Genomic DNA, 27,340 nt, shown 5'->3' on the forward strand with positions numbered 1-27,340 from the left:
ATGGAACACTAACGCCACAGCAAATTTTAACACCACCAAATCTATTAATTCGGCAAGGTTAATTATATAGAAACACATGCCATACACACAGAAAGTCAGAGCCCTAGTCAGGTCTACAACCTCACAAAAGTGGCATTCAGGATAAAGAAACAGCCTGATATTGCTGAAACAGGTAATAGAGATAGTTCAATCATATTTGGAAAGCACAACAATATTTCCTTCTTTTTGCCCTCCTTCCCAAGGGCCTTTTGTCTGTATTGCATTCTATAGGGTACCTAACTCCTGTATAAACTGCAATAGTTTATAGGCTGAGTAGCCTATACCATCAACAAAAAGCAAAGATAATCTACAATTGCAGATACTTGCTTTTAGCTTTCAATGTGCTATAAGCTTCTGGGTTTTATTAGTTCCAATGCAAGATCCACTAATTAGATCTCTACAGATTAGTCTCCAGCCAAATACGCTCTTTATAAAAATGACCGTGGACAGCCACTTCCCTGCAGGTGCTCTATTCACAAACAATCAGACTTGCAGCCCAAGGGCTGAGTGATGCTGCATCGCCTGCATCTTGAGTCTGGACTGGACTCAACCTCCATGAAACAAAGTTGCTCTGCCAATGTAAATTAATCCTGATTCTTCAAAACTCAAGCTTACAGCGCTTATCAGAGAACCACGACTACACAGCTCCACAGGAAAATGGTTTGGATAGATCTGTGCCGAGTTAAAAATCACTGTGTCTTAATTTCAGGAACGTGAGCTTGTGAACAAACTGTTATAGTTTCAGTAGGGAAAAAATACAGCTTTTTCTGGGGGGCTCAGGGGATAAAAAAAAATAAAATTGAAAGCTATACTTCTACCCTATGATTCTTTCTGCAGAGAAACACGTTCCAGTTTACAGAGGAGCCACACTAGTTAAACAATATGTACAGCACAAAGATGTTTTGTAGGATGAGACTATTTGTTCAATGTTAAAAACAAATTAAAACAACTTATTATTGCCTAAGATTAATACATTACAGTTGAAAGACTGTTAATAGAAGAAGAATTCAAATTTAGTGTTAGTGAAAATGAAAATTAAGATATACACATTTGAGGATTATGAATGATGACAGGCTTACAAGAATAATAAATAAGCTGCAATAAGTTGTTACATATCTGTTTCTTTAATACATTTAAGACTTTCAGTAATGCGTATTTTCTTTTCTCCATTCCCTTACACCAGTTGACTACTTCCCATCCCTGAAGAAGAACATTACTCTCAAAACAGATGCTTATGTTTAGTCTTAAAATTTAACTGAGAAAGAGCAAGGACTCCAATGTACAAAATCTTCATTACAAAACCAGCATATGCAAATTAGGTTAAAAGTAACTAACAAAATCCAAGGAACTCTGCAACTAAGGATGATTTTATGGCTTAGCTTTTTGCAGCTACACATGGTTTTGGAAGCTACATTTACAGTTCCAAATGTAAGAAAAAGCTAAATTCTTGGAGGCAGGATGAGGGAAAAGAAAACAACAGTTTTGCTTAAATCACATTTGTTCATTTTCCGGTTTGCTGAGATGTCCCACAAGTAGTATTTACGTCTGTTGAACTTAAGTCACTTGCTCAATTACTTTCAGTAAGAATCTGGTAAACAGAGGAACAGCCAACCCAGAATAATCTCTTAAATTCAGCTGTAATTAGCAATACCTGTTGGAAGACTATTGTGTCCAGATTTGGTGGCCGGACTTTCTTGTACTACACTTCCTCTGTTGCCCACAGCATTGGACATCCAGTTATAGAAACTCACAGAAGATGGTTCAGACAGCAAAGGATGTTCAGATAACATGTCTGTGGCCACAGTATTTCCTATACAGATAAACCAGAAGTTTTAGCATTTGTTGTATCAAAGTCAGCAAAACGCAGGAACACAGCACAATTCTACTGACAATACATATCTACTATTAAAATAAGCCTAACCCTCAAGGCTTATTCCAGTAAATTATGTGTCAAGCAGCACTACAGGTCCTACCACAGAAGTTATACTATGACACTAATGGATGTTGCACTACAAGTGTCTGCATTTCTTCATCTCTACCATTAATTAGAGGAAAGGAGTCATTAAGAAAGTAAAATACCTTTTTTTCTGAATAGTATTTCATTCCCTGACAGCAAAGGAGTGAGGTTTTAGAGAAAATGCAGTATCAAACTTATCTGTTTCTCTTTATATAAATTATAACAGGCACTCTGAACAATAACAGAGAACATAAGAATTTCAATGTCTGTATTTCAAACTTCTACAAAACACATTTGTTCAAAACACCATTACTAAAATCTACAAATTATTATACACAAATTAAGTTACTGGAACATTAGTTTTAGTCCACTTTTTGACCAACGTATAAAGTCAAGAAAAAAATTACAAATACGGAATGATCATTTCCTTATTCATTCAAAAAGACTCACTTAAGTAATTATGTTTTATACTCAAAAAGTAGTAAGGCTAAGTAAAAGGAAAAGATTTTATTTATTTTTTTAGTTATCATTTCTCTTCCCAACCTGATGTACTCGCTATTTGCTTCTAGGAAATGGTATGGTGCAGCGATGTCTAGGAACTGCTATTAAAAACTACAATTCTTATTTGGGGGGAGGGAGGGGGGAGGTAGGATCTTAAACAGGAATGATAACTCATAGTGAAAATATAGTCCCTTTTCTAAATCACTAAAATAAAATCAATCCTCCCTTCCCCTCCTTTCAGCTTACTTACGCTACATCATACCTGTTCTTGTTAAAGAACTACTTTTAACTGCAGTTGTACTTCTTTGAGGAGTCCCTTCCAAAAGATTATGCAGGCTAGGAAAACTCCCAGTAAGATAGCTGAGCAGACTCTCTTTTCTTGGACTTTCTTTGACTGCCATTCCAGAACGGCCAACGTGCACTGGAGAATCTGTAGCTGTATCTCCGCTGGTGTAACTTAAGGAATGATATGGATGTATACCCTTGTGGAGAGAAGAAGAAACTAATGAAATGCTGTGTAAACTGCAAAAAGGAAGCGACATTTGGTCTGAATATAAGATTGGAACACAGTAACTACAAAATTCTCATTTCTGCAAACTTTTGGACAAGTAGCACTTCACCTGGGGCAGGTCATACACCATACAGGTATTGTGCATAAAGGTGCTATTGAATTCTCAAGTATTAAAATAATTTTATGTGTAAAAAACAGTTTAAAAAGCCAAACAAGTAACAAATGGAACTGCAGATGTGTAGAATTCATCTAAAGCAAGTTTGCAGAAGGAACAGTACATACCACTGAATATAAGCCTCATGTGTATTTGGTCTTCATCTGAAGACCAAATCCCTTCCATCCCTAGTATAATGGTAAGTGCAGCCTCTGGGGAAGGCAAAGAATGGAAGCTGGAGACTTCTGGCACCAAGAGGAAGGCTCATGGTCCACCTAAAGGCTTAAAACTATGAAATAGGTTCTCTGCCCTCAAAGTTGAGGAAGAGCCAGATGTGCTTTCAAGCAAAGCATCTGGGCCACTTAACCCTAAACCATGCAAGACCACCAGGAGGGAGTAGTAAGTGATAGTACCGGGCAACTATCTACTACAGGGGACAAATGCACCAGTAGATGCTGGGGTCTGACCAGATGGAAAACAGCTTTGCAGAAAAGGACCTGGAGGTCCTGGTGGACACCAAGTTGAATGTGAGGCAGCAGCGTGCCCATGCTGGGCTGTCCAGCTTGGGCTGTCCAGCTTGGGCTGCATTAGACAGCAAGTTGCCAGCAAGTTGAGGGAGGTGATCCTACCCCCCTACTCAGCACTGGTGAGGCCACACCTGGAATACTGTGTCTAGTTACAGGCTCCCCAGTACACGAGAGAAATACTGGAGAGAGTCCAACAAAGGGCCACTAAGATGATTAAGGGACTGGAGCATCTTTCATGTGAGGAAAGGCTGAGGGAGCTGGGACTGTTCAGCCTAGGGATGAGAAGGCTCAGGGAGGATCTTATTAATGTATGTAAAGACCTGAAGGGAGGATGCAAAGACGATGGAGCCAAGCCCTTCTCAGTGGTGCCCAGTGACAGGACAAGAGGCAATAGGCACAAACTGAAACACAGGAGCTTCCTCCTGAACATCAGGAAATGCTTTTTTACTGTGAGGGTGACTGAGCACTGTCACAGGTTATGGAGTCTCCATCCTTGGAGATATTCAAAAGCCATCTGAACATAATCCTGGGCAACTGGCTCTAGGTGACCCTGCTTGAGCAGGGGGGTTGGACAAGATGACCTACAGAGGTCCATTTCAACCTCAATCATTCTGTGAAAAGCCACAGCTGAAAAGGAATCAGTACAAGCCACCAAGCTGCCTAACATACATACAGAAGACAAGTAACTTAAAACAGAACAAAAAAAAAAACCCCAAAACCAACACACAAAAGCAAGGCAAACCAAACCCCCCAAAAACCACGAGCATTCACAGACCCGTTCTGTTCAGAAAGCAGAGATAAAAATAAAATCTTGCAGTTTCCTGAACAACTTGTGGAATAAAAAAACCCACACTAATTTTAATACAAGTTATTGGAGTGCTTTGTCAATCTTGTATTTTGTATAATGATAGTTAAATCCTCATTTCTGCTTCTATAAATAGATTAAAGCCAGAAAAGGTAATGTACATCCTCAAATGATGCATGTATATATTGTTTTTAAGCGTGGCTCTTAAGTTACTTGGCAAGAGAAACAATAAAAAGATGCAGAATATAGGCCTGATCAAGCATCACTTCTATAAGGCAAAGAGCATACTTTCCATGTGTTACAGTTATAGGTAGTTATAGTTACTTTTTAGACAAGCATTTATTCACCTGCAGTCTACAGAATTGCTTCTAAACAGACCAGCTACAAACCACTTTCCCCTCATGCATGGCCCTAAAAACTTACCTTTATTTTCAGAACAGAATCACTATGAGTGTGAGTCTTGGATAATTTCCTCATGATCTCAGCACCAGTTACAGGCCCAGAAGAGCCACCAGCAGGTGGAGGGCGATTAGCTGTTCCTTCTAAGAGCATTGTATGCTCACTGACAGTAGCTGGAACCAAGCAAATAATTTTTCTCATTTTTATATATATGGGAAACAAGATTATCTATTATTAGGTACATTTATTATTTACACGCAGCCATGAACTTCCAGTTTCTGACACACACCTGACACACACAGAGCTGTCTGGGGAATTCAAGTGAATTTTAAGACGAGTAAGAAAACCTCAGACACAGCCTACTGGATTTTGTTTAATAATCCAAGTACAAATCTTTTCGTCCTTCTAACGTCATACAACTGTTGCTCTGTTCTACAGATGAAAAGGAAGTTGCCAAATTTCACTTTCTTTTGCTGACTCTGGCATGGCTGATCATTTTTTGAATTAAGATGCTTACATTTGCATGAATTCCATCTATAAGTAAATCTGTGCAAGGCAGCAAAATTGTCACTTCCAAAATTCTTGGTGAAAAATAGAAGAATATACACAGGGCAAAAAAATTAAAATATTTCACTGGTTCTAATAGTCTGTTTCTGCTCAACCAAAGCAGATATTTTAAAGGAGGGGGCAAAAATTTCCATCATACCGTATGATTACATACAAGTTTCACACACAAACATCTTTGGTTTTGGTGTCTTTAAACTGAAGACTGCTGCCTGGCTTTTAACCAAAAAGCAGATTCTCCTCCTGATTTTGTAAAATTATTTTTTCCTCAATGTTACATAATCCTTACTTGAGAAAAGAAAAACACAAACATCGTATTTCTGAGAACAGTAACAGAATGTATATAGATGCTACAAACACAAAAAAACTAAGTCAACTCAAGACAGCAAAAAAGAGCGCTCCAACAACATGTATTTATTTATGCCCTTCCTTTCTGCGGTTCTTAGTTAAGTCAGCTCTGTATCAAATACAAAGCTAAATCAGTAGCTTATGTTAAGTTGGCAATGCATAAGCTGACAACAGAAATCTACCACATATGAAGTAGTAAAATGGAGGAAAAAAATTTTTTATGAAAATATGTCTTCACAAAGAACAAATAAGAAGGGAGGTTTGAAGCTATACCTGGCAGAATTCATAGAATTGCATGTTACAATCCTTAAGTAAGGTCAGAAGCTGCACAACAAAATCCGAATTGCAAGCTAGCAAATAATTAAGTTAATGTATTTTGTGCAGTAAATAACAAGACAAAGCATGTGAAGAAAGAGAAGAAGTCTCCTGCTTTGTTTTTCCCCAAACAAGAAAGAATTATTGTAATACTATAATTGTCAGCAGCTGCTTCAAAATGAAGATGATTCTAAAAAAGCAGCTTGATGATTTAAAAAAAAGAAGAATATAATGTATTCAAGCATTAAATCTAAAGTAGATACAAATGCTCTGAGAGGAGCTACTTGTCCCTGTGAATTTTTATGGAGACAGAAGAACACAAAAATACCTGCATCAAATTCAAACTCTGCTCCGTCAGCACTTGTGTCACTCTGAAGACCCCCTCCGTTGTCTAATCCAAGTCCATCCTCATGCTCATGGCAGGCATTTGTCTGCAATTTCACTGGCTGAGCTGGTCTATGTAAGCTGACTCCTTTAAAAGCTGGGGTCACCACAATGAACTTCATCCATTGCCTTGCTAAGGCAACTAGACCTTTCTTTAAGGTTACTAAGGCAGGAAGACCATCACTCTTAAAAAAAGAAAAACAAAAATTAAAAATGCATATCACAGCATTTTGAAGTAAACTGGGGAAAAAAACAAGTCAGAACTCCCTTAAATCTTTGTGCTCAAGAGGCTTATGACAGAAACGTGCTGGCACCACACAACATCCATTCAGATATAAGAAGCCATAGTGCTAACAGATAAAAATTATAGCTTCATTGAACACAGTAAATACATTCATTTACATGACCTGAGGATCTGGCCCAAGGGGCCAAAAATAAACAACAGGAAACAAGTTTATTAAATATGAAATGAAAAGGACTTAAGTAATTATAAGGCTCTGAACTATGGACTAAAATTCACAACAGCACTAGATTGACTGTGGAAACAGAACTGCAATTAAAAAGATGAGGTTTTTTCCATTGTTGGTAAGCAGTATTTTAAAAACATAAATTTGAGGCAAAAAATGGGGATTGTTTTGATTACATCACTGAATTGTGCTAAAAAAAAACAAAACAAACCAACAAAATCAAACAAACAAAAAACCCACACCACCTTCTTATTTTGACCACAAATCAAACAGTGCTATTTCTGCCACAAATTGGGCTATTTCTGATCACTGGGCTCTCAGCTGAGTATGTTGAAAAACGTAGTGTTTAAATCTGACAGCTGTGGAATTGGATTATGAAAATGACAGAAAATCAGGAACAAACACTCCTCCTTATGCCTAATATGGTTGTTCAAACAATTATTTACCACTATAATCCAGACATTTACATTCTAAAGCCAACAAGAAAAAGATTAGATTAAGCCTTAAAGTTTCTACAATTCTAGCTCTTTCCTTGAACTGTCTGCATTATCCAAGTATTTCTAAGAGACAAGAAAACTAGTTCTGAAGGAAAGAATTTGGAATAAGCTAATCAGTGCATGCACTTGCCTTAATAATTGAGATTTATTCAATTTTAAAACTACAGATGCAAATTTTTACTACTTTGCTGTTATCTTTAACAGCAAAGATTAACAATTTTAAAGACATGCCTTTTTGGTTTATGATTTCTCACGTATTTACTAATAAAATAGCTTGATAAAAATTATGTGTATACATAGGCCACAACAAAAACAGCAGATCTGAAAGAAAATTAAATGAGAGAAGCCATATCTACTTATCAGTTTAAGGATATATATGTTTGGGTTCTGTTTTCTTGTTTGTTAACTTTCCTTAAACTGTTACCTAATTTAAGACATTAGAACTGGTACATTTCAAAACAACACACTGAGTTATTTCCATTTTTACAGGGTAACTCACCATGGTGGCATCCTCAATAATGGAGTAATTTGCTTGATGAAGGTAATGGTGCAATATATTACACAATAAACAAGAAGGATTTTCTTGCAAGAAACGAGCCACTTTGGTAAGCCTGTTGTACTTGCTTCGCAGAGGAAAGTGGACACTTTTATTCTAGATTAAAATGTAACAATTTTTCACATATGAATATATTTGCAAACAGAGCACGCGCACGAACCACAAGATTTCACCTATGATACCACAAATTTCTAACCCCATTTTGAACTTCCACAACAAAGATTTCCCACCCAGATACCTACCTTGTTGTAAATAGTGGTATGTGAAAAATCATACTTGATGCATATTTATTTATTTGAAGTAATAAAACAGAAGGCTGGATTCAAATTGCAGACTTTGTAAAGTTACCTCTAGACTAACAGACACATATGCACAGCTAGCTGAGATTTCCAAAGAAACTGTTTATTCCTAGTTAAAGAAAAAACAGGCACTTTTCTAATTTGGTTTCATGCTAGAAAAAGGGTAGGAAAAGAAATAGGAAGGGAGGTAGCAATAAGAGACTGCTCCAAAGGATGATTTTTGACTACAGCAGAAAACTAGCCTGACACTAAGCTCGTCAATCTTACAATGCAAGACGGGATCTCAACAACGGGTATCACCTCAAAATCTTCCCACTAGATGGTGCTAAGTAAACCAACCGCAGAAAATACCTACACACAAGAAAGCTCCTTCGCAAATCACAGTAACACCCAATTTGTCATAAAAGCTCTACCAATCCTACTTTTCAACAAAAAATTTGTCTATTTTGCATTTCTTGCTAGAATGTTTCACCCTCGCTATGCTTGTCCTCCCTTCCTCTAACAAGTGGGTTCAATAAACACAATGATTCAACACACGGCAGGAGCACAGAAATTCACATTTTCTCCCGAAATATACCCTGAATATTTCATAATTCAACACACTTTCATATTTCATAAAATATACCAGATGCTACAGCCATATTTCTTACTCTTCCCTTTCAAAAGGCAGAGTCTCCAGTTATTTTACCTGGAGATGCATTCCTGTAAGAAGCGCAAGACTTCCTCACTAGTAACAGCTGAATTTTTTCCACTGAAATTTAGATTCTGTACAAAAAGCACAGGTAGTGAGTTCTTATGACCAATTCTGGAAGTAAAGGCTTGTAAGAGGTGCTATAAGTTTGTCAGTGAAAATATCCAGAATCCCGAACAAATATATATTACATATGACATTGCTCTGTTCTGATATGTCTATTGATTTTATCAAGGTCATTTACCTCTAAAGCTTCTGTCATAATGCAACCCATAACAGCACAGATTCGCAGGGTTCCTTCCGTTTCTAGTTTATTTAATGATGATTTCACTTGATCAATGGGAACAAGCCAAGCACCAACTGCAGGCGTTGCAGTACTCAGGAGGTTCAGCTGCCTATTGAGAAAAAGAAAAAGAATTAGGTATTCACGTTCTGCAGCAGCAATTAGCAAGATTTTCTAATGCCATTATGCATGATATTCAAATAGGTGGCATATGACAGAACAATGTTACAAAGTAACAAGCACAATCTTACTCCCCAGAAAATGAAAATTGGCAAAAAGTACCTAAGGCAGGTTTTGTTTTACATGCTCACACACTCATGATTCCATCCACTCCTGCTACCACTATTCCCTCCTTTTCCCATTTGTATTCCCTACTGAAATCATACAGTTTGAAATTCTCATCACTGACTGAATCCCACGTTAACTGTTACACAATACATCATGAAGGACTTTCGCTGAAGGGCTGAGGCAAGAATATTAGGAAAACCACAAAGAGTATTTGCTAATTTATACCTATATACTGAGCTTAAACTACTGACAGATAAGAATATTTGGCTTGTTCTACAAACACAATATGAAAAACTATCTTAGAAAGATTTATCTTGAACTTTATAGTGCAACAGCAGTAAGATCATGGCTTAAGCATCAGGTTGAATACCAAAAGCACTGAGTGGTTCTCTCCTATAGCATCTCTCCTCCTCAAAACAAATACCCTCCCCTGCCTTTCTCCTTCATACATTCAGTCTCACTGGAAGTTTTTTGTTGGTTGTTGGGGTTTTATCTTTCTTTTCTTCTTTTAATCATATCTAACTAAAAATTTTCTAGCAACGCTTCCATATAAATGACGACAATAAAAAATTGAAGCTAGAGTTACTGTGATATATGTAAAATCCAAAATTTTCATTTCCAGAGAAGCTTCAAAAATTATTGAAATTACATTCAGAATCTACCAAATACAACTGCAATTTAACAAAGCAGAATTGTCATTTTCTTTCCTTTAAATCGTCCTTTTCTTTCCTTTAAATCAGGTACAGTTATACCTTGAAAACACATGGGCTGGAGAGCGCACATTGGTAGGGGCTGCAAAACTAAACCAAATTTCTTTGATTGTTAGCTTCATGCTGCAAGAGTCAGGGGGAGGAGGCATCAAGGGTATATCTTTTTTCAGATCATCAGATTCAACCCCTTCGTCCTTAAAAAAGGAAACACAAAGCCAAAGTGAAATAATTTTCCAAAATGATTACACTGAAAGGCACTAACGTACCATACTGTGCACTGTTCATAACAAATAGTTTCATATGCATTTAGGCAAAGAAAAATAAACTAATGCTGTCCACCAAGTCTCCCAAGACAATACCAAGACACCTTGCAGAAAGCTGGAAGTTTAGTGTGCAAGCAGACAGTATGAATTCAGTTGGCACAACAAGACATCTGTTAAAGTGTCAACTTATTATGAATGTTAATCGCTTTCAAAAAACACAACCCAAGACCAATCGTTTCTACATAGTATGCACATACCTGCTCATCTGAAACTGAATTTCCATTAATATCTGAAGAGGGACTTATTCTATCACAAGGAAGGTTATCGTCAGACACATCAGTATTATAACCACTGCCAGTTGGAGAATCTGAAGAGTTGTTTGATGCAAGCAATCCACCTCTTTCTGTATCTCTTGATTTACCCATGACTCCAAACGTATTATACAATACTGCTCCAGATTGTCTTCCTCCTATAAAAGCACACACAAAGACCGTAAATGTTTGCCATGCATAAACTTCTATAAGTTATGTCCCATTGAAAAGATATACACTTAAGAGGAGAAATACATATGATTTTGGTTAAACAAGGTGTATTACCATTTTACACTACAATTTATCACTGTAATTTTTATACAGCAATTTAACAACTAGTTGTAGAACTTTTGACAGTTTGTTCCAAGGAGGCAAAGAGTACTCACACGACGACTATTTTTACACACTATTCCCTGAAAAGAATAACTTGGATGACAGCAAATACATATACACTGGGGTTTTTTGTTTTTTTTTTCTTTTTCAAGCTAGCTTCCCCCCACCCAAAGCAAAACTCTGGCCCTATATGCAGACACTTACTGTGGGTACAATTGCAAGGTCATTTAAGTGATCAGTGAAAGCATCAATTTCTACCTTCACTTTAAGTTCAGAAAGTGCTGAAACTGGTTTATATAGAATTATTTCATGTACTGTTATAAGTGGTATTGATTACTAAAAGTTCCTTTACTGTATAATCTACTATGTGATATAATTTATTTACAATAGACATGTACTATTTAGTATCACCTATATTCAGCAATTTCTAATCACGTAATTGCTGAACTAGAACACCTAACAACAGAATTGTTAGCAGTTTCATAAAGCAAAATAATATAAACCCTACATAAGCCTTACCTTTTATAGTTAAATTTTCAATTCCACACTCGAACATTATCCAACCCCACTTCTCTTGACTAGGACCAATTCGAGTTACATCTGGAACAGCTTGTTGATCTGTTTCATCCACAAAAGCAAACTCATCCAACTCTTCCAAAGTAAAAAGAACTTTTGATTTCCCAAAAGGAATAGCTGTTATTGCACAAGTTCCAATATCTGTGAAAACAAACATATTTACCACTTTGTTACAAAATGAAAAAAAACTTTACATCTTCAAATAGCTCTCTGAAGTTTACAGTGTTTTGGGAGTGTTGCCCCTTTAGCATTCCTCAAACAGGGGGGAGAAAGAAAAAAATAGAATCGAAGTATGAGCAAGAAAAAAAGAAGCATAGTTTATAAAGTCTAAAAACCTTCCTCCTGGTATGTTCATATGGGTGGGGTAATTTTTAAGTTTGGAAAAACATGGAGCGAACAACACGAAGTTAAAGCTTCGAGACATTCCCAATACTAACACATCTGCTTTCTTTGTCTTTTTGTAGAGTCATGGTTCCAAAGACACGTGTACAAACAAGCTCTTCAGATTTTTACCTGAAACTGGCAATTGGTCTGAAATTACTTTACCAAAAAAACCCATTCCTAATGAATACCTAAGGTTTAACAGCAACAAATGACAGTGATACCGACAGTGCTCTTGGATAGTATGTTTTAGCAGAAATGCATTTGGTATTAACTATAGCATACTTGACGGATATTTAGAAATAAAGCTCTAATTTTAATTCAAGGACTGTTTCCTGGTTGGAAGCATGTCTATGTCTGTGTTGGGAGGATGTAAAGCACTAAGTCTCACTGATTCCTAACAAAATACAGATTCAAGCAGTTTTTAATTCATTATGATCTTTGCTGTCTAAGATCCAGGAGGTTACTATGCCACCTTGATTTCTTTGATGTTAGGATGTAGCTTAAATATAAATCCTTTCTTCTAGTGACATGTCTGAAGGAACATTTTAAAATATTTTATACCTATTGCCTATTAACTCACACACAGAGCTAAATGTCAAATATCTGGGGAAAAGAACTACACTGAGTCAATTTATATCCCTCCCAATCCTCACTCTCTGTCCCCAACTTACAACTGCAATCACTTTTGAAGTATACGTGAAATGCTAAGATCCCTAGAAAGACATTTCTCAAACCTTTTAAATAGATGATGATGAGTCTTCTTGGTCAGAATTCAAAAATTACTTGGTCTTCTTGAATGCCTGCAGCATACCTAACACAGGACACTACTACTAAGATTCTACCCATAAGTAAAAATGGAGTTAACCATTTTAGTGTTCTCTTATTGCTTCTGTTTTCCTCCCATTTCCTTTGCTCACTCATCTTTGCACAGCAGTGGGATTTTTTGGAGTTTTTTGTTTATTGTGTGTTTTTAAATCATACATGTTTCACAGAGCACTTCCTCATGTCCTTTATAAAGAGTAGGAATCTTTAGGACAGAGTAAAACACGGCACTAACTGGTATAGATTCCATCAAAATTGAATCAGTTTTAACAAAAACTGCCTCTACTTTTGGTCATCTTTTCCAGGTTAGCTTTTCCGGGATCAGGAGTTATACCAGCTGAATTTAACTCATAGCCTCTTGAAGGAATTTCCTTTACACAAACAAGAAGGAAGACAATCGGGTAGATCTCATTTTCAATTTCATAGTTGCTATAGTTAAAAATCTACAGCTTGTCATGCTGAAATTGCCAGTACAACAGGCACATTATACTATCTTGAAATTGTTAGAAAGTAGTAAGAAAGCAAATAAGTATAATTCTTTCCCTGCATCAGGTGACAAAAAATGGTAGCTGAAAAAGAGATCAATTGGGAGGAAGAGAGCCCATGTCTGAAATTTTACCAGTGCATGTCAATATTTACAATGCAACCCATCTGCTTAGAAGTTCGTCTTGATAGTTTTCACTCTGCCTACATTTAAATCTAGCACTTTAGTAGAATAACAGAAAATAATTCAGAGTAACTATCCTAGACTTCTTTTTAGAGTACCTGCAAAGTTTCCAGGTACAAGCATCTTTTTATCTGTGTTGATAAAACAACCACGACCAAACTACAAGATCAAGGCCAACTATAACCACTTGCTTCTATGAAAACTGACATCTCCACAATTTAAAAAAAGGCTTACCTGTTGTATCGAGGCCTCTAAGCTGCCCATGAACGCGATGGATGTTCAATTTAGCAGCAATTTCTTTTCCTTTTTCTGCTCCGGCATTGGATCTCAGCGAGCCAGAAGACTGGGGCTGCATTTTACTGGTTTGGATGTAACGATCAAATGTGACAGAATTCCTCCCAGTTTCTGCATTGTTTGAAGTCTCCTCAACTACACCCCTTTGAATATAAGGGAGAAAAAAAACAATTAAGCAAATCTCAGATAGACATATTTCATTTGATTATTTTTGTTTAAAATTTTAAGTGACATTGCCATAGCAGTGTTAAAAAGAATTCTTTGTAAGATAGAAGATACATACACTTCGGTAGAAAAGTACTGAAAAATTTAATTTTATCCTGCATGACATATAAGCAAGAAAGAGTTAAAACTTAAGTTCCAAAATTATTCCAAAAGGGTTCCTCCACTTCTTAAAGAAACTGCAATTCTAATTAGATATTAGATGTTAATTTATAAAGCACAGAAGACACATTTCATTGCTTAACCCAGTCATGACAACTTTTTCAGATACTCTTCAGAACTGCAAAAAATTGGCATCACTGTAAGTCTTTTGACTACCTTAATAAGAAAGAGGCACAAATAATGATACGTATTATTCTTACCTATTCATACGAACTTGCGTGGCAATTCTATCAAAACACAAAGCTACTAATGAAACATGAGTCACGGTTTTGCCAGAAGAAACCCCTGGGGATTCATCAACAGATGCTTGTAGTAAACACAGGTTCACCTATATGTACAATTCCCCCGAAGAGTAAAGAAATTTAGAAAAACATGTTACATTAAGTATACATCACTAATTTCTGATACAATCTTGTCTTATACTTCTCAGTAAAATGAAAAAATAAAAGATAAAATTGTCACATCTAGAAGATGTAGAAACATAATTTAAAGACGTGGCAGCCAGTTATCCCTACAGCGGTTGTTATTTAACTTGCACACCTACCATAATAAAATTGAGCAGCTCCAAAACAGTCTATCCTGCTCAAAACATTAGTTATCTAGCACAAATACATAGCTTCACTTAAGCTTTTGGGGAACTAACAGGGATGCAAAATAAAGGTAATTTGTGAGGCACATGTCTACTAATAAGCTAAACAAAAAGTTGTTACCTTTGGTACAGTAACGTTGGCCTGAAGACCTTTAATTGTCACATTATCTTGCTTAAGTGAGAGATTGGTCTGTGCTGGTCCCTGGTTTGTTGTTCCTGTAGCGGTAGTGTCTATTTTTGTTCCTCTAATGTCCTGCTTTGAAGATAACTTGGGGGGGGGGGGGAAATAATTTATTCTCACTGAAACTGAGAGCTGCTAAGCTAAAGAGTAACAGGATTGTTCATTAGCACTGAAGCAGCAACAGATTCTGCCTTTTAAAGCACAATACCATGATTTCTAGAACAAGGACTGTAGCACTTACAGATGTGGTAGGTATAGATCCATAAGCGTAGCAAAGCCATGCTGCAATAAACTTTCTAATGACCAGAACTTTCAGCTGAAATGCTGAAAGTTTGAGTTCTACATATATAAGTTATATAGAACTTACTATGAAGTAAATAATTAGTGTCCGTTACACTGTGAAGTCTAAGAAACCATAAAATATAGATATGGTCATTAACTTGGACAGAAAGAACTCCTAATTCTGTAGAACTACCATACAATTCTTCTCAAGCTAAATTAATTTTTTAAGTTAATGAGATGAACTGCAAAGAAAACACATGCACTTTCACAGCTTAGTTTGAACTTTCCTCTACCTCACAGAGACTATCTCCCTAACTACTGTAAAATAATATATTATGCATTGCTGATATGAATATAATACATAAGAATATCAGTTATAGTAATTTCTAAGAACAGAATGTATGATCTCATGCAAATTACTGTAGCTACTGACTAGAGTCCAAAACAAAAACGTCACTTCAATTCTGTAAGAGAGATTTCTGGTCACTGAAAGACAGCATAGAACAGTTGATTGTAAAAATGCATGTACATTAAGCACAAGATAAAAATAAATATGTATTCCAAATTAATATAGCGTTTAGCTACTATATCTCAAAAACTAATTTCAATTAAAAATTTTGCTATGTAAAATATAGAAAACAATATTCTTTCAAATCTTTGTGCCTTTTTCTTGTTCCTGTTTGTTCCTTGTTCTTGTTTCTTACATTTTCTGAGAAGCTTGTTTTGCTGTTCTGTACAGCATCTCGAAGAACTTTGCAGTGCAGATCATCAACGATTGCTGCTGGGTGTCGAGAGCTAGCACAATGCACCATTGCTTCTATATATCTGTGAAAGGAAACAAGTCCACAACAGACCATTTAAACTTCCAGTTTCACATGACACACCATCAATAATGATTAATTAACACTACAGAGAGAACAATTAAGCACTGACAGACATAAAGGGCAACTCCCAGGTCAGCATCACATTCTTCTAGCTTCTTCACGGGAAATGCAGAATTACACTCACTGGGTGCAAGGCCCTACTGTTCATCAGTCATGTTATTCAATCCTTTTACCTAAACCTTTGCTGAACAAAAACGGCTTTGATTTTAGACAATTTTTAGCATAATCAATTAACACTGCAGTAGTAAAAGTAAAATTAATTACCTATCCAGTGCCTCTGCTACAAGAGGAGTCAGAACTACATCTACAGTTCCTTTTACTTCTACTATCGCCGTTGTCCGTGTCTGGAAGACAGGGTGATCCAACGTCCATTCTTCAGTTATTGTTTCATCGTCTGTATTTTCTGCAGACTTCTTTTCCAAAGGAGTATAAGGTGTACTATACAAGTCAAATACATATTAATAATCTAGGTTTGTAAAAAGAAATACGGAATTGTCCTGGCATCATTTTAATTCTTCATAAAATGCATATAATGGCAGGTTTCTTCTACCGTATAGCTTAGAAGGCACACAAATATAATCCCAGGACAAGGCCCTTCCCTAGATTCAAGTTCACCTTTTGGCAATGCAAGGGACACTTGCCATAAGCACCTCCCAGATTAATTTAAATTAAGTTGCAATTCCTAATCTTGAAAACGTACAAGTGAAATCAGTTAATGCTTTCATGGCGTATACTTACTTTTTGACCAAAACCAAACATTTTATAACAGAATACTCTATTCTAAAATAGATCTGTACTGAAAATTATTGCTACGAATCAAATTTTGGAAGGGCTAGCAAGAGTCAAAATATTTAACAAGAGTATCAGGAAAATCCTACCCTTAAAAAAATATGCTAATAATGTTATGCAGTATTCAACTTACTTAGATGTTGATCCTGTAAGCTGCATGCCTCTGTCCAGTAATGAATTAGCTGTGAGACCCTGTTTAACAATCTAAGATAAAAGTGCAAAGAAATTTATTGCATTCCTTCTATAGATGAAAAAAATACCCAAGGAATCTTCAAATAAAGATTGTCCTTACAGTTTTTTTCTTAAAATAATCCCTCATATGCAGATTCTCCAAGATAGCATACAGAAACTCCTAGGTTTATTTTTTTTAAATGACTTGAGAGATTAGATTACAAAGTTTTTACATAGATAAATAGTGACTAATTGCTTTTAAAAAAAAGGCTCCAAATACTAATCTATGAAAGGCTTGCATGAACACAAAGCTTTTGCTGCAAAGTGGTAACAAATTAAATTCCAGAGCTTAGACACCTATTTTCTATCAAGTCATTTCCATTATTTTTCATATATTTCATTTCAGCTCCTTTCTTAAGTATGTATGCTCATATCACATACATCACAAGGAAAAAAAGCAGCCCAAACATTTACAAAAATCATTTGCTAAATCTATGAGTTTCAACTTTACTTTGAAGTAAAGCATTTACAGCCTAGATTATACTTTATCAGTATTAAATGTACTGCTACTGAAATGCTGTGAAACATGTATTTTAAACAAAACTCATGTAAATATCTTTCAGCTGCATAGCATTCAACAGGCAGCATTTTTAAGTGCAATAATGACAATTCAGAACACACATCTTATGCACAGAATTCTAACTCCATCTTTTCTTTTCCACAACCTCCCAGCCACACAGCCCATGATCTGAAGTCAGAAATCCAAGGTATTCCTTAACTAAAAGCAAAGAAATTTCAAGTTTCTCATAGGTTTATTTACACAACAGGTGTACTAAGCAATTTTAACTTGTTTTGAATTCTTATTCCTTTCTCTACTCCTTCTTCCTCCATCTCCCATACCTTAAAAGTTGGGACAGAAAGTTGCTCAAAAGATGACGAACTTTCTTCACTCGTTGGCGTGTCAAGGTCTAAAGGGCGATGTAATGAGGATTTTGAAGTTCTTTTGTTAGTTGGATGCTTTACTGACCAGTTGATCACCTGGAACTGCGTAAGATAATTTTGGTAACATGCCATTACAGGCTGCTGAGAAGTTATTTGCTCGCTTTCCACAGTCTTCTCAGATTCCATGGCATACATATTCTCAACATGCTCATCTTCTCCTCCCAGAGCTGAAACAAATGAAGCCTGTGAAGGATGAGTCTTAATTGGCAATGTTTTAACATCTTGGCTAATTTCTCCATGGATTGTGCTGGTTAAGGGCCCTTCCACACTGTGATAAATAGACCCTCTGCTATATTCAATTTTCTGAGCTTGCTTTTTTCTCTTCTTCCTCCCTGGATAGGTTCCTGGACCTTCATCACTACTTATTGGCTCAAACTCTTCTGCTGCAGAAAAATAAGCTTCACTATCAGCCATTGACATACTGGAATCCATTGAGCGATACTGGTGAAATGAGTTTGAATCTGCAGATGGAGTATACGGAAAAGAACCAAAGCTCCTCCTCTGCTTTGGGGAGTCCAAGACATTCTCATCACTGCGAGACACATCGCTGCTGAACTGCACGCCAACTGGAACAGGCTGCTTGTCTCCATAGAAGGCTGCCGTGAGGCTCTTGGTGCTCCCGAGCCGGGTGGAGCACACGGACGCTTGCCGTTTCAGTGGAGACCTCAGGGGAGACTGACCAACAGGCCTTTCCTGGTTGCCAGGGGATGCAGGACTGCCCTCTGCACCCTCCACTGCAACACTGGAAATAAAAATTAAAGGTTCATTTGCTTATTTTATTCTTAACGCTTCTCTTTTTACATTATAGGAGCTGTCAAATGCTTCAGTGATTCCATGACTTTCTATTAGCATAGCAATTATTTTCATAATGCTGATTACATACTAAATTCTGCCACTTGTTAGTCCACTTGTCTACGTATAGAGGATGTAAAAACGAACATTAATGGCAAGTACTGTTGTCTTACACGCTGGATTTTCTACTCAGATCAGGTAATCATCCCCTATTAGGGATCCAAATTTGCATTCAAATGAGGAAATGCATTTCAGCAGTACCATTAGAAAAATAACCAACATTTTATAAATTGCTAAATATAAGGGTTTGTTCTGTCATAATATGTTCAAGAGTCAAATTATACTTCTACCTGGACACAGAGCACTAACCTTCCATGACCATCTTCCCTTTTTGCACCAGACAAGAACTCCTTCTGTCCCAAGTGATCCTCAGTAGTTGACGATGGGCTGTCCTTCTCACCTGCAAGCAAGGGGAGTGCAGCACTAGAACTGCTCGTTTCCTCCGAAGATGATGAGGAGCTATGGGAGCGCAATGGCACTTGTAGGCTTAGATGTTGTGCTTTTCTTTCTATTTCTATACCCATAGCTCTGCAATCCCAATCTTTTCGTTTTACACCATTTGCTTTACCTGGGATCAGAAACAGAAAAGAAAAATTGAACATCTGATAACACAACTGCAACGGTCTCTTCCCTGCCCAGTGAAATAAAAATCATTATCAAATAAAAGCCCTAGTTTTGAAATGCATACACATACTAGCATGTTGTACTAACAAAAATGAATCAAGTCATAGCAGCAAAACATCAAATTGTCTTGGCAGACTACTTTCTATATAAGTAGAAAAGATGCAAGTCAAAAAACTTCTTTTTACTCAGAAAGGAGCTCCATGTTAATATAAGAATTCAGCATATGAAAGCTTGCTCACTACTATCAAGCTACTGTCTGCTCTCAGAAGGGCCCATGCCACTCCAAGACCTCTTGCACAAGAGCGCAACAAGTATTACTCATTAACCAGAATCAGAAAGAATATAAATGCTAACGTGCAGTTAAGAAATTATACTTTTGGGCGAAATAGAGTAAAGTTACAGTACAATGCATTCTCACCATCTAAAATTTTAGGAATCTCCTTAGTAATTATCCATTCTCCTGGCTGCAGTAAAGACTGCCCATAAAACATATCAGATTCTGCACTTGTACTTGAGAAAGCGGAGCTGCTTGAAGGTGTCAGTTCCTCAAGTTTGAAAAAATCTAGTCCTGTTAACGTGCCACCGAAGAATCGACAACCACCAAGACAGCCACACTTGTTCTTGCTTCTCTTATTCCTCAAATTATCATCAGGCCACAAAAACCACAATCTATACAAAGGCAGAAAAACAGAAAACAAAAACATGACCACATCAGCCTTAGTACATTTAAATTCAGTGAAAACAAGATTAAAAGATAGCCCTCTCTTATACGTGAGCTCTTATTTCACTCAGCATGAAATGACTAAGACTTGTGTCTGAAACACAGATGTCATACATAAAACAAAGGCTTAGCTCCAGAAAGGAGCAAATCACAAAAGTATATGCAGTGCTCAGGCAATCATGCTCAGGCACAGATTATGTCCACCTGCCACAATACACACTAATAGGAGCAACCCTTTCCCTCAGCACAGAGGCAAGCACTGCAAACACACTCCACACTGGTGTGTGTTGCTTATGCCAGAGGTAATTGCTCGAGAGACACACAAACCACAGTTACACCAGGCATCTTATTCACAGCTGCTCATCAGCTTGCTCAGGAGTCTTTAAGGCCTGTTTTCAGTCCAGCCTGAGAACAAAGGACAAAATCGATTCCCTCCTCTCCCTGATCTTCACTTTGGGGGATAAGGGAAAGCAGAGGGAAAAGTAAGTTTTGCCAAAAGTCATACAATTTCGTATAGTCCAAGCACATTCAAACCACCAACCCCATAGCTAAGCATTCAACATACTTTAAAAAAAATCCCAAGAAATTGTTATCTATGTAAGCAAAAAACAAAGTTCCATCTTTAGATGAATGTATTAACTTACACACCCAAAAAAATTTAAATGCATCTCCTTCAATCATATCTCTTACCTCTTAGTTCGGTTATCATGCGTTTCTAAGAAGTGTCTCTGCACTTCATGTTTAGAAGGATGATCTGCTGCTAAAGCGATGTCAGCAGTGATGAGCCCCAAGTTGACAGAGCCAGCTTCCAGCCAATATGCCCTCCTTAATATTGGCTGAAGACCAGTTCTGCAATTGTTCACCTGCTCAACATATTGTCTCAGTTGAAAGTCTTGAATAGCAGCACTTATACCTTCTCCAACAGACTGGTTGTGGAGGTTGCAGTTTGCAATACGTATAGCACCCATCTGAAAACATGATTTAAAACATCAACTCTGATTAGTCATGAGTGAAACAAAGAAAGGGTAGCCTTAAACCAGTTAACACACCACCTACTACATTCCAGAAAGATCTCAGTAAACTATTCTCTCCAAAAAAGACAAAGAACCAGTTTTATATGCAAGCACGCACATACACACAAAAGAAGGCAAGCTCAGAAATTAGTTTCAGCCAGTTTTTGAATAATAAAAATAAAATCTCTACTTAGGAGTTGCCTTTTGTAAAGGGATCAAAAAAGAAAGCTCAACTTTAGACAGATGTTGTAATGAACATTTTAAAAAAATTAAATCATTATTAAATTCTTCACTGTCATCTAAAAACCAAGAAATCCAAAACTTTCAAAATCAGATACACAATTTGATACAATATATATAATTCTATGTCCTTAGACTAAAACACTGATTATATACTTTGATTACAAAGCTGTATTAACTCTACAATTAATAAATACCTCAGTGAGACAACCACAATAAACACTGCAAAACTCAAGAAATTCCAGATCCTAAACCTTAACTGAGATCCATATGAATTGTGTTATAGTAGCCCTTATATGATCACACTATTTCTTGTATTAGCAGAACTCCAGTAGTTTTGTTGAACCAAAAAGGAGGCCGCCACTCTCCTATGAAAAGCACAGTACCAGCAGGAGCCAACCCTCTCCAAAGAGGAGACAGAAGTCCTTGCTTTATCCCCCGCACTTCGCTGTGGAAACTGGTCCCTGTACAACTAACCCACCTGCCCATACAGTATCGAACCTCCCTGACACTGGTGTACACTGATAAAAGATGACATAGCCCTGCCACACTTGCTTAGTCTTCAAACTTCAAATAATCTGAAGACATTGGACCAAGTTTCCTGCACAGCTTGAATCCTCTCTAAAAAGTCACCATGCAGGACCTGAAATTTCAGATTGAGTTTTCAAGCTTTCCATAGGGAAAAGAAGGAAAGCTGAAAAAGAACCCAGCCGTGGAAAAGCTGCCCACAGGGTTAATATTAAATTATTACTTCTCATCTCTGTCACAGACTATAAAGGAGCACTGGAAACCTTTTTTTAAAATTAAAATGAAACACATTCGGGAAATAATTTTCTAGAGTGGTGCAGGTTATTAAGCTGCCTTTGAAAATACTGCCATTCATATTTATGCCTGCAAACACAGTTAATATTTGTGATGGTGCTTTTTAACATTGGACTCAAAAGAATTTGGAGACTCAAACGCTATTTTTTTTACTGCCACTAGGTAGCAAGCCATTCAAATGACAAGATACCATGTCATTAAAAAAATGTCTAAAATAATTACGACTTTCCTTCAGTTAGATTATGGCTCATAACATGAAGCTGCCCCCAAAACTTCACATGTTAAGTCTACCTTTTAAAACCACATTTATTAATGGACAGCACAACTACTAGTCACTTACACCAGCATAGCACTTTCCTCCTTTTCTGTTGTTACCATAATTCAATTATCTCTTAACTTATATTTTACTACATTGAGTCAATTATTCCAGTTTTCTCTTGTATGATAGGATAAGGGAGAGAATATCAACTCTTCTCTGCACATCTTTTTTTTGAACAGATGATACACCATGCAGTATTCTAGATTCAGTCAGGCAGTGGCACTAACACTTCTCCCATCTCTACCAAAGATATACCTTAACTCAAACAGCCACATCACATAAGACAATCATGAGTTATCAAGCATTGACTTGTATGCAATCCATATCAACCATTTGCAGTTGCTGAGTTACTAACTTACAGCAGTTCTTATTAGCTCTCAGGTACAGACACTGAGATTTATATTGCTCAGTGTTTTCTTAAATTTTTTACACCAATCCTGCAGCTTTCACTCTTATTTTGGCAGACGTCCACTCCTCCTTACCATTTTCGAAGACCATTAATGGAATTACTAAGCAGAAGCCAAACTGACCTACTCCTGGCCCAGTCCAAGCCAACCTTTTATCACTTAAAGTTTCAGAAATTCTGCTTAGTCCATTGCATGTAAGCAAGCAATAAATTCAGGTAGCTAGTCTATCAAAAAATACAAAGAACTCTATTGACAAAGAAGTATTTTAATGGCTGTGAAGAGAAATATCGTTACCTTTATATTGGTGGCACAGCCATGTTCTACCACATACAGATCTGCTCCATCCATGGCTAAGCGTGTCATAGTGTACTTTAAGTCATCAGATGTTGGGCAAGGCCCAGGGACACAGTTCATCTGAAGGAAAAAAAAAAGAAAAAAAAGAAAAAATGTACATTAGGAGTTTTAGTTTAACTTGTGCTTATCCTTTTATTTATGTTCTGTTTAACAGAGGCCTAAAACTAGAGCCATAAAAGTTACTACTTCTACACTATCAACATGAGTATGAGATGGGGTGTTTCTGTGCCGAGGTTCATTTTCACTAGTGTATGTTTAAATCTTCTGTCCAGCAACATCAGGGGACCCAGTTGGCTCTCCTGGCTTCCACCAGCAAAAGGCAAATCAAGTCTGCTAACAGAGAACACCACAAAAACTGGAACAAAACAAGGAAGATGTCGAGAGATGAAATCCAGGAATCATTCTTAATATATGGCAAGCCTCCTTTGGTCTTCAAGTGACCGCGCACACGGATTCCAAGAGACAAGCACCAAAAGCAGAATCCACAATGACATGATGGTTAAGTAAGTGTCTCATGTTTTAAAAAAAAATTTTAAAAATAAAAGTTAAAAAATGGTCCATGGAAGCTATAAGCTGTCAGCTTAAGTCTCCCACCAAAGCACTGTTTCATCAGAGGATACAGGATGAAAAAGTACCATGGAAATGTGCCAGGAGCATGAGGGAAAGTATGACCTTTGTATCTTAAGGGACACTGGAGTATGCCCTTTGGCTCTTAACTGTCACAGTAGAGCTAAGAAACTAGGCATGACTCCTGTGGACACTGTTTCTCAAAATAATTCACAGAACACAAAAACATTGTGCACATCCACCAGAAAATCCAGAGAGAATCACTTCTCTTTCTAAAACGTAATTAGCTATGACTTATCAAAGGGAACATCCAATCTGACTATATACTCCATGTGTCTTGATAACTTTAAGGCTGGATTTCTAAACTGCTAAATATAGTGAGCAATTAAGACGGATGAAAGGTTACCTTAGAGTCACAAAACCGACGATCAATTCCATGCTGGCATATTATTACAGACTTTGGCCTTTCCAGTTCAAACTCCCGGCATACCACATGAAATACAAAGGTCTGCCCCCATTCCAGAAGACACGCAAGCTGTAAGCAAATAACAACACATTCTCTAATAGTAAGTATGCAAAATGAACTTTTGGTATTTGACAGTACTGAAAGAACATCACCAAAGGTTGGGAGGCGAGCAGGAGTAAAAATAAACAAAAGACCCCACCATAACATTCTGACTGAATTACCTTGCTTACATATAGTCGATTTTCTGTTACTCAGGACTGATTTTTATCTTTGTGTGTGCCACAACTTGCAAGTCTCTGTAGTTTTTCATGGATAACACTGTGATGTTAAATAATTTTCTAAATTATTTCTTAATATAAGGAAACAGATTTTGCTATTACGGTCAACTGAGAACTTCATTGTAAAGACAGAGCTCCCCTTATTTTACCACAAAAAAATACCTCAAAACACTTGTGAATTACCATTCATAATTTAAATGTCAGACTTCCTTGTACAGAAGTAAGAAAGTTACATTTAGAAAGCATAGGAGGAAACTAGCTAAACAGACTACTCCTGAACCTCGCTGGACCTAGTAATTAGCCTATTGTTGATTTAAATCTTTTATATTAGTCAGCTCATTCATAAAGGAAATTATTCATGACTGTGTGTCTCTTATGAGCAGGAAATGGGTTTTCTTTGGCTAGCCAAAGGAAAGGGCACTTAAAATGAGCAGTAATTTAACTGGAATTTAATATAGCTATGACTGTCCTGCACAAAATCCCTCCTCCTCCTCCCTTTAGTGTTGTCCCTTCACAAATTCTTGCAATGAATCACACTATGGGAGGAAAAAAAGCCAATGACCCTGAAACAGCAAATTCAAGTTCTGCTCCATAGCAGTGCTGACAACAATGAAATAAAATAAAATAAAATAAAATAATCCTGTATGAAGCATACAATTCAGAATGTCTTTGTAGGGGAAGAAAATCCTTAAGTTGCATCAAGCATTTAGAAATATTCTCTAACCTTAGAGTACTTCAAATCAACTAGGTTTAATTTTGAAGCATAGAGCAGTGGAGTAAATACTATAACTTATCTAAATCAGTGGTATCATTTTGGGAAATACTGCCACAAAAACCTGTATATGTAGCATGAAAATGCATCTGGAATCTCTTCTTTAGATTTACTGAAATTGCTTGCATGCCTTATTTTGATTTTATTTGCTGCAGAAGTCTCCTAATGACATACGTGTTTAATCCTAGAAAATAATGTCAATTTTTAGAGGAATTTAGAGGAAGAAGAGGATGTAGAAGTGCCTTTAAAAAATTAATAAATGAACCAAACAGTAACTACTAAATAAAATGTATGTACTTTCCTCATGTCTCAGAATATACTGACAAAGCAACCTTTTTTAAAGAACTGTCAGCCCACACTAGAAATAAATCAAAGTGATCTGCCTATTGTATCCTTGGAGCCATTATTATATCTGGAAAAGTGAAAGTAACATAAATGGCAAAACTAGAAGGATCTAGTGCTAAGACTAGACCTAAGAAAATCCAACACTGTGAAAGCAAACTATGTTCCAGTGGGACCAAGCATCAGCATTTATGCAGTGAGCAGCATGACTGAGTTACCAGCTACTCTCCTGCTGAGGGCTGCCCATACTACGCTCCCACAAATTATCTCATTTGTCTCCTACTTTAAAATGTGACTTTGTACATAGCTTTCTACGGAAAGCCAGAACTTTATCTGCAAGCTAAATTCTTGCCAGATGCTCAACTGTATCCTTATTGCTGGCAGCATCCCTTCATGCAAATGCCTATATATCTTCAAGAACCTTACATCCAAGGGATATCAAATTGCCTTTCAGACTGCAATCACAACTGGATACTTCATTTGTCCTTCCCAGAGAGTTAACCAGCAGGGGTAACGAACCTGCATCTCCAGAACTCAGCATCATAAAATAAAAGTAACCTCAGAGGAAGTCACAGACAACTAAGTCATCTCAAACCTTTTCGATAGATTTTCCTTTCACCTCTTCATCATGTTACTTAGTTTATGGCTGAAGACATCCCAAAACACCTGCTCTATTTACAGAGGAGTATTATTTACTCTGCGATTAAACCACTTAAAGTGCATGTAGATACTGTGGTTGCCTTTCTAATCCGTATTAAAGTACATCAACATACATAGATGTAACATACAAGCGTTTACATCTAGTGACAACAGTATTCACTACTGATCTGTTCATGCTCTGTTATCATCATCCCTTCAAATTCCCATATAACACTAGCCACCCTGTAACACCTAGATTTAAGATGAATATCAGATTCAGCTCATTTGGCATCTCCTATTCATTTGTAGAAATGGTTAGATTTTCAAACTATAAAATTAAGGTTACTTAAGGCACAGATGCATCTGAATTCAGCTGATGTGCTTTCCAAAATCCATGCTATGCCAGTTTTACCAGAAAGAAGAAAGGTAATACTTCAAAGCAAATAGTTTCTAGGTGGTACCTGTGGTGCTGTAACTTTGGCTGTAAGACTTCCAGCCTGTACATCTATCAGCCATGCATATTCTAAAGTATCACTTCCAAGAGGCAGACCTTCTGCTGAAAACATTGCATGAGCGCGCAACTGCAGACCTGACAGGCTGATGTGACCCTCTCGAAGAACTTCATCCACTGCAGGTCGCTGTTAAGGACAAGCAAGTTAAAGCTAATATTTGCAAAGAATACATCAATAGAAAATGC

The 27,340-nt window shown here is 36.9% G+C and overlaps 1 protein-coding gene across 10 annotated transcripts in view; it reads right to left on the reverse strand.

The window, feature by feature from the left end:
* The window catches only part of BLTP1 (bridge-like lipid transfer protein family member 1), a 131,542-nt gene that overhangs the window by 56,831 nt on the left and 47,371 nt on the right, over positions 1-27,340 (reverse strand). For all 10 annotated transcript variants that reach the window (XM_072861365.1, XM_072861371.1, XM_072861368.1 and 7 more), the window contains 22 exons: positions 27,105-27,281; positions 24,553-24,681; positions 23,520-23,639; positions 21,115-21,392; positions 20,122-20,372; positions 19,389-19,647; positions 18,126-18,969; positions 17,188-17,258; positions 16,530-16,703; positions 16,086-16,206; positions 15,040-15,186; positions 14,530-14,657; positions 13,886-14,088; positions 11,722-11,919; positions 10,816-11,027; positions 10,338-10,489; positions 9,259-9,409; positions 7,968-8,120; positions 6,449-6,689; positions 4,918-5,066; positions 2,760-2,979; positions 1,691-1,849 (listed from right to left, as the gene is read on the reverse strand). In XM_072861365.1, the coding sequence (XP_072717466.1) occupies positions 1,691-1,849; positions 2,760-2,979; positions 4,918-5,066; positions 6,449-6,689; positions 7,968-8,120; positions 9,259-9,409; positions 10,338-10,489; positions 10,816-11,027; positions 11,722-11,919; positions 13,886-14,088; positions 14,530-14,657; positions 15,040-15,186; positions 16,086-16,206; positions 16,530-16,703; positions 17,188-17,258; positions 18,126-18,969; positions 19,389-19,647; positions 20,122-20,372; positions 21,115-21,392; positions 23,520-23,639; positions 24,553-24,681; positions 27,105-27,281 (4,537 nt within the window). The remainder of the gene's footprint in view (positions 1-1,690; positions 1,850-2,759; positions 2,980-4,917; positions 5,067-6,448; positions 6,690-7,967; positions 8,121-9,258; positions 9,410-10,337; positions 10,490-10,815; positions 11,028-11,721; positions 11,920-13,885; positions 14,089-14,529; positions 14,658-15,039; positions 15,187-16,085; positions 16,207-16,529; positions 16,704-17,187; positions 17,259-18,125; positions 18,970-19,388; positions 19,648-20,121; positions 20,373-21,114; positions 21,393-23,519; positions 23,640-24,552; positions 24,682-27,104; positions 27,282-27,340) is intronic.

This window comes from Ciconia boyciana, chromosome 5, assembly GCF_034638445.1.
Source record: "Ciconia boyciana chromosome 5, ASM3463844v1, whole genome shotgun sequence".
NCBI lineage: Eukaryota > Metazoa > Chordata > Aves > Ciconiiformes > Ciconiidae > Ciconia > Ciconia boyciana.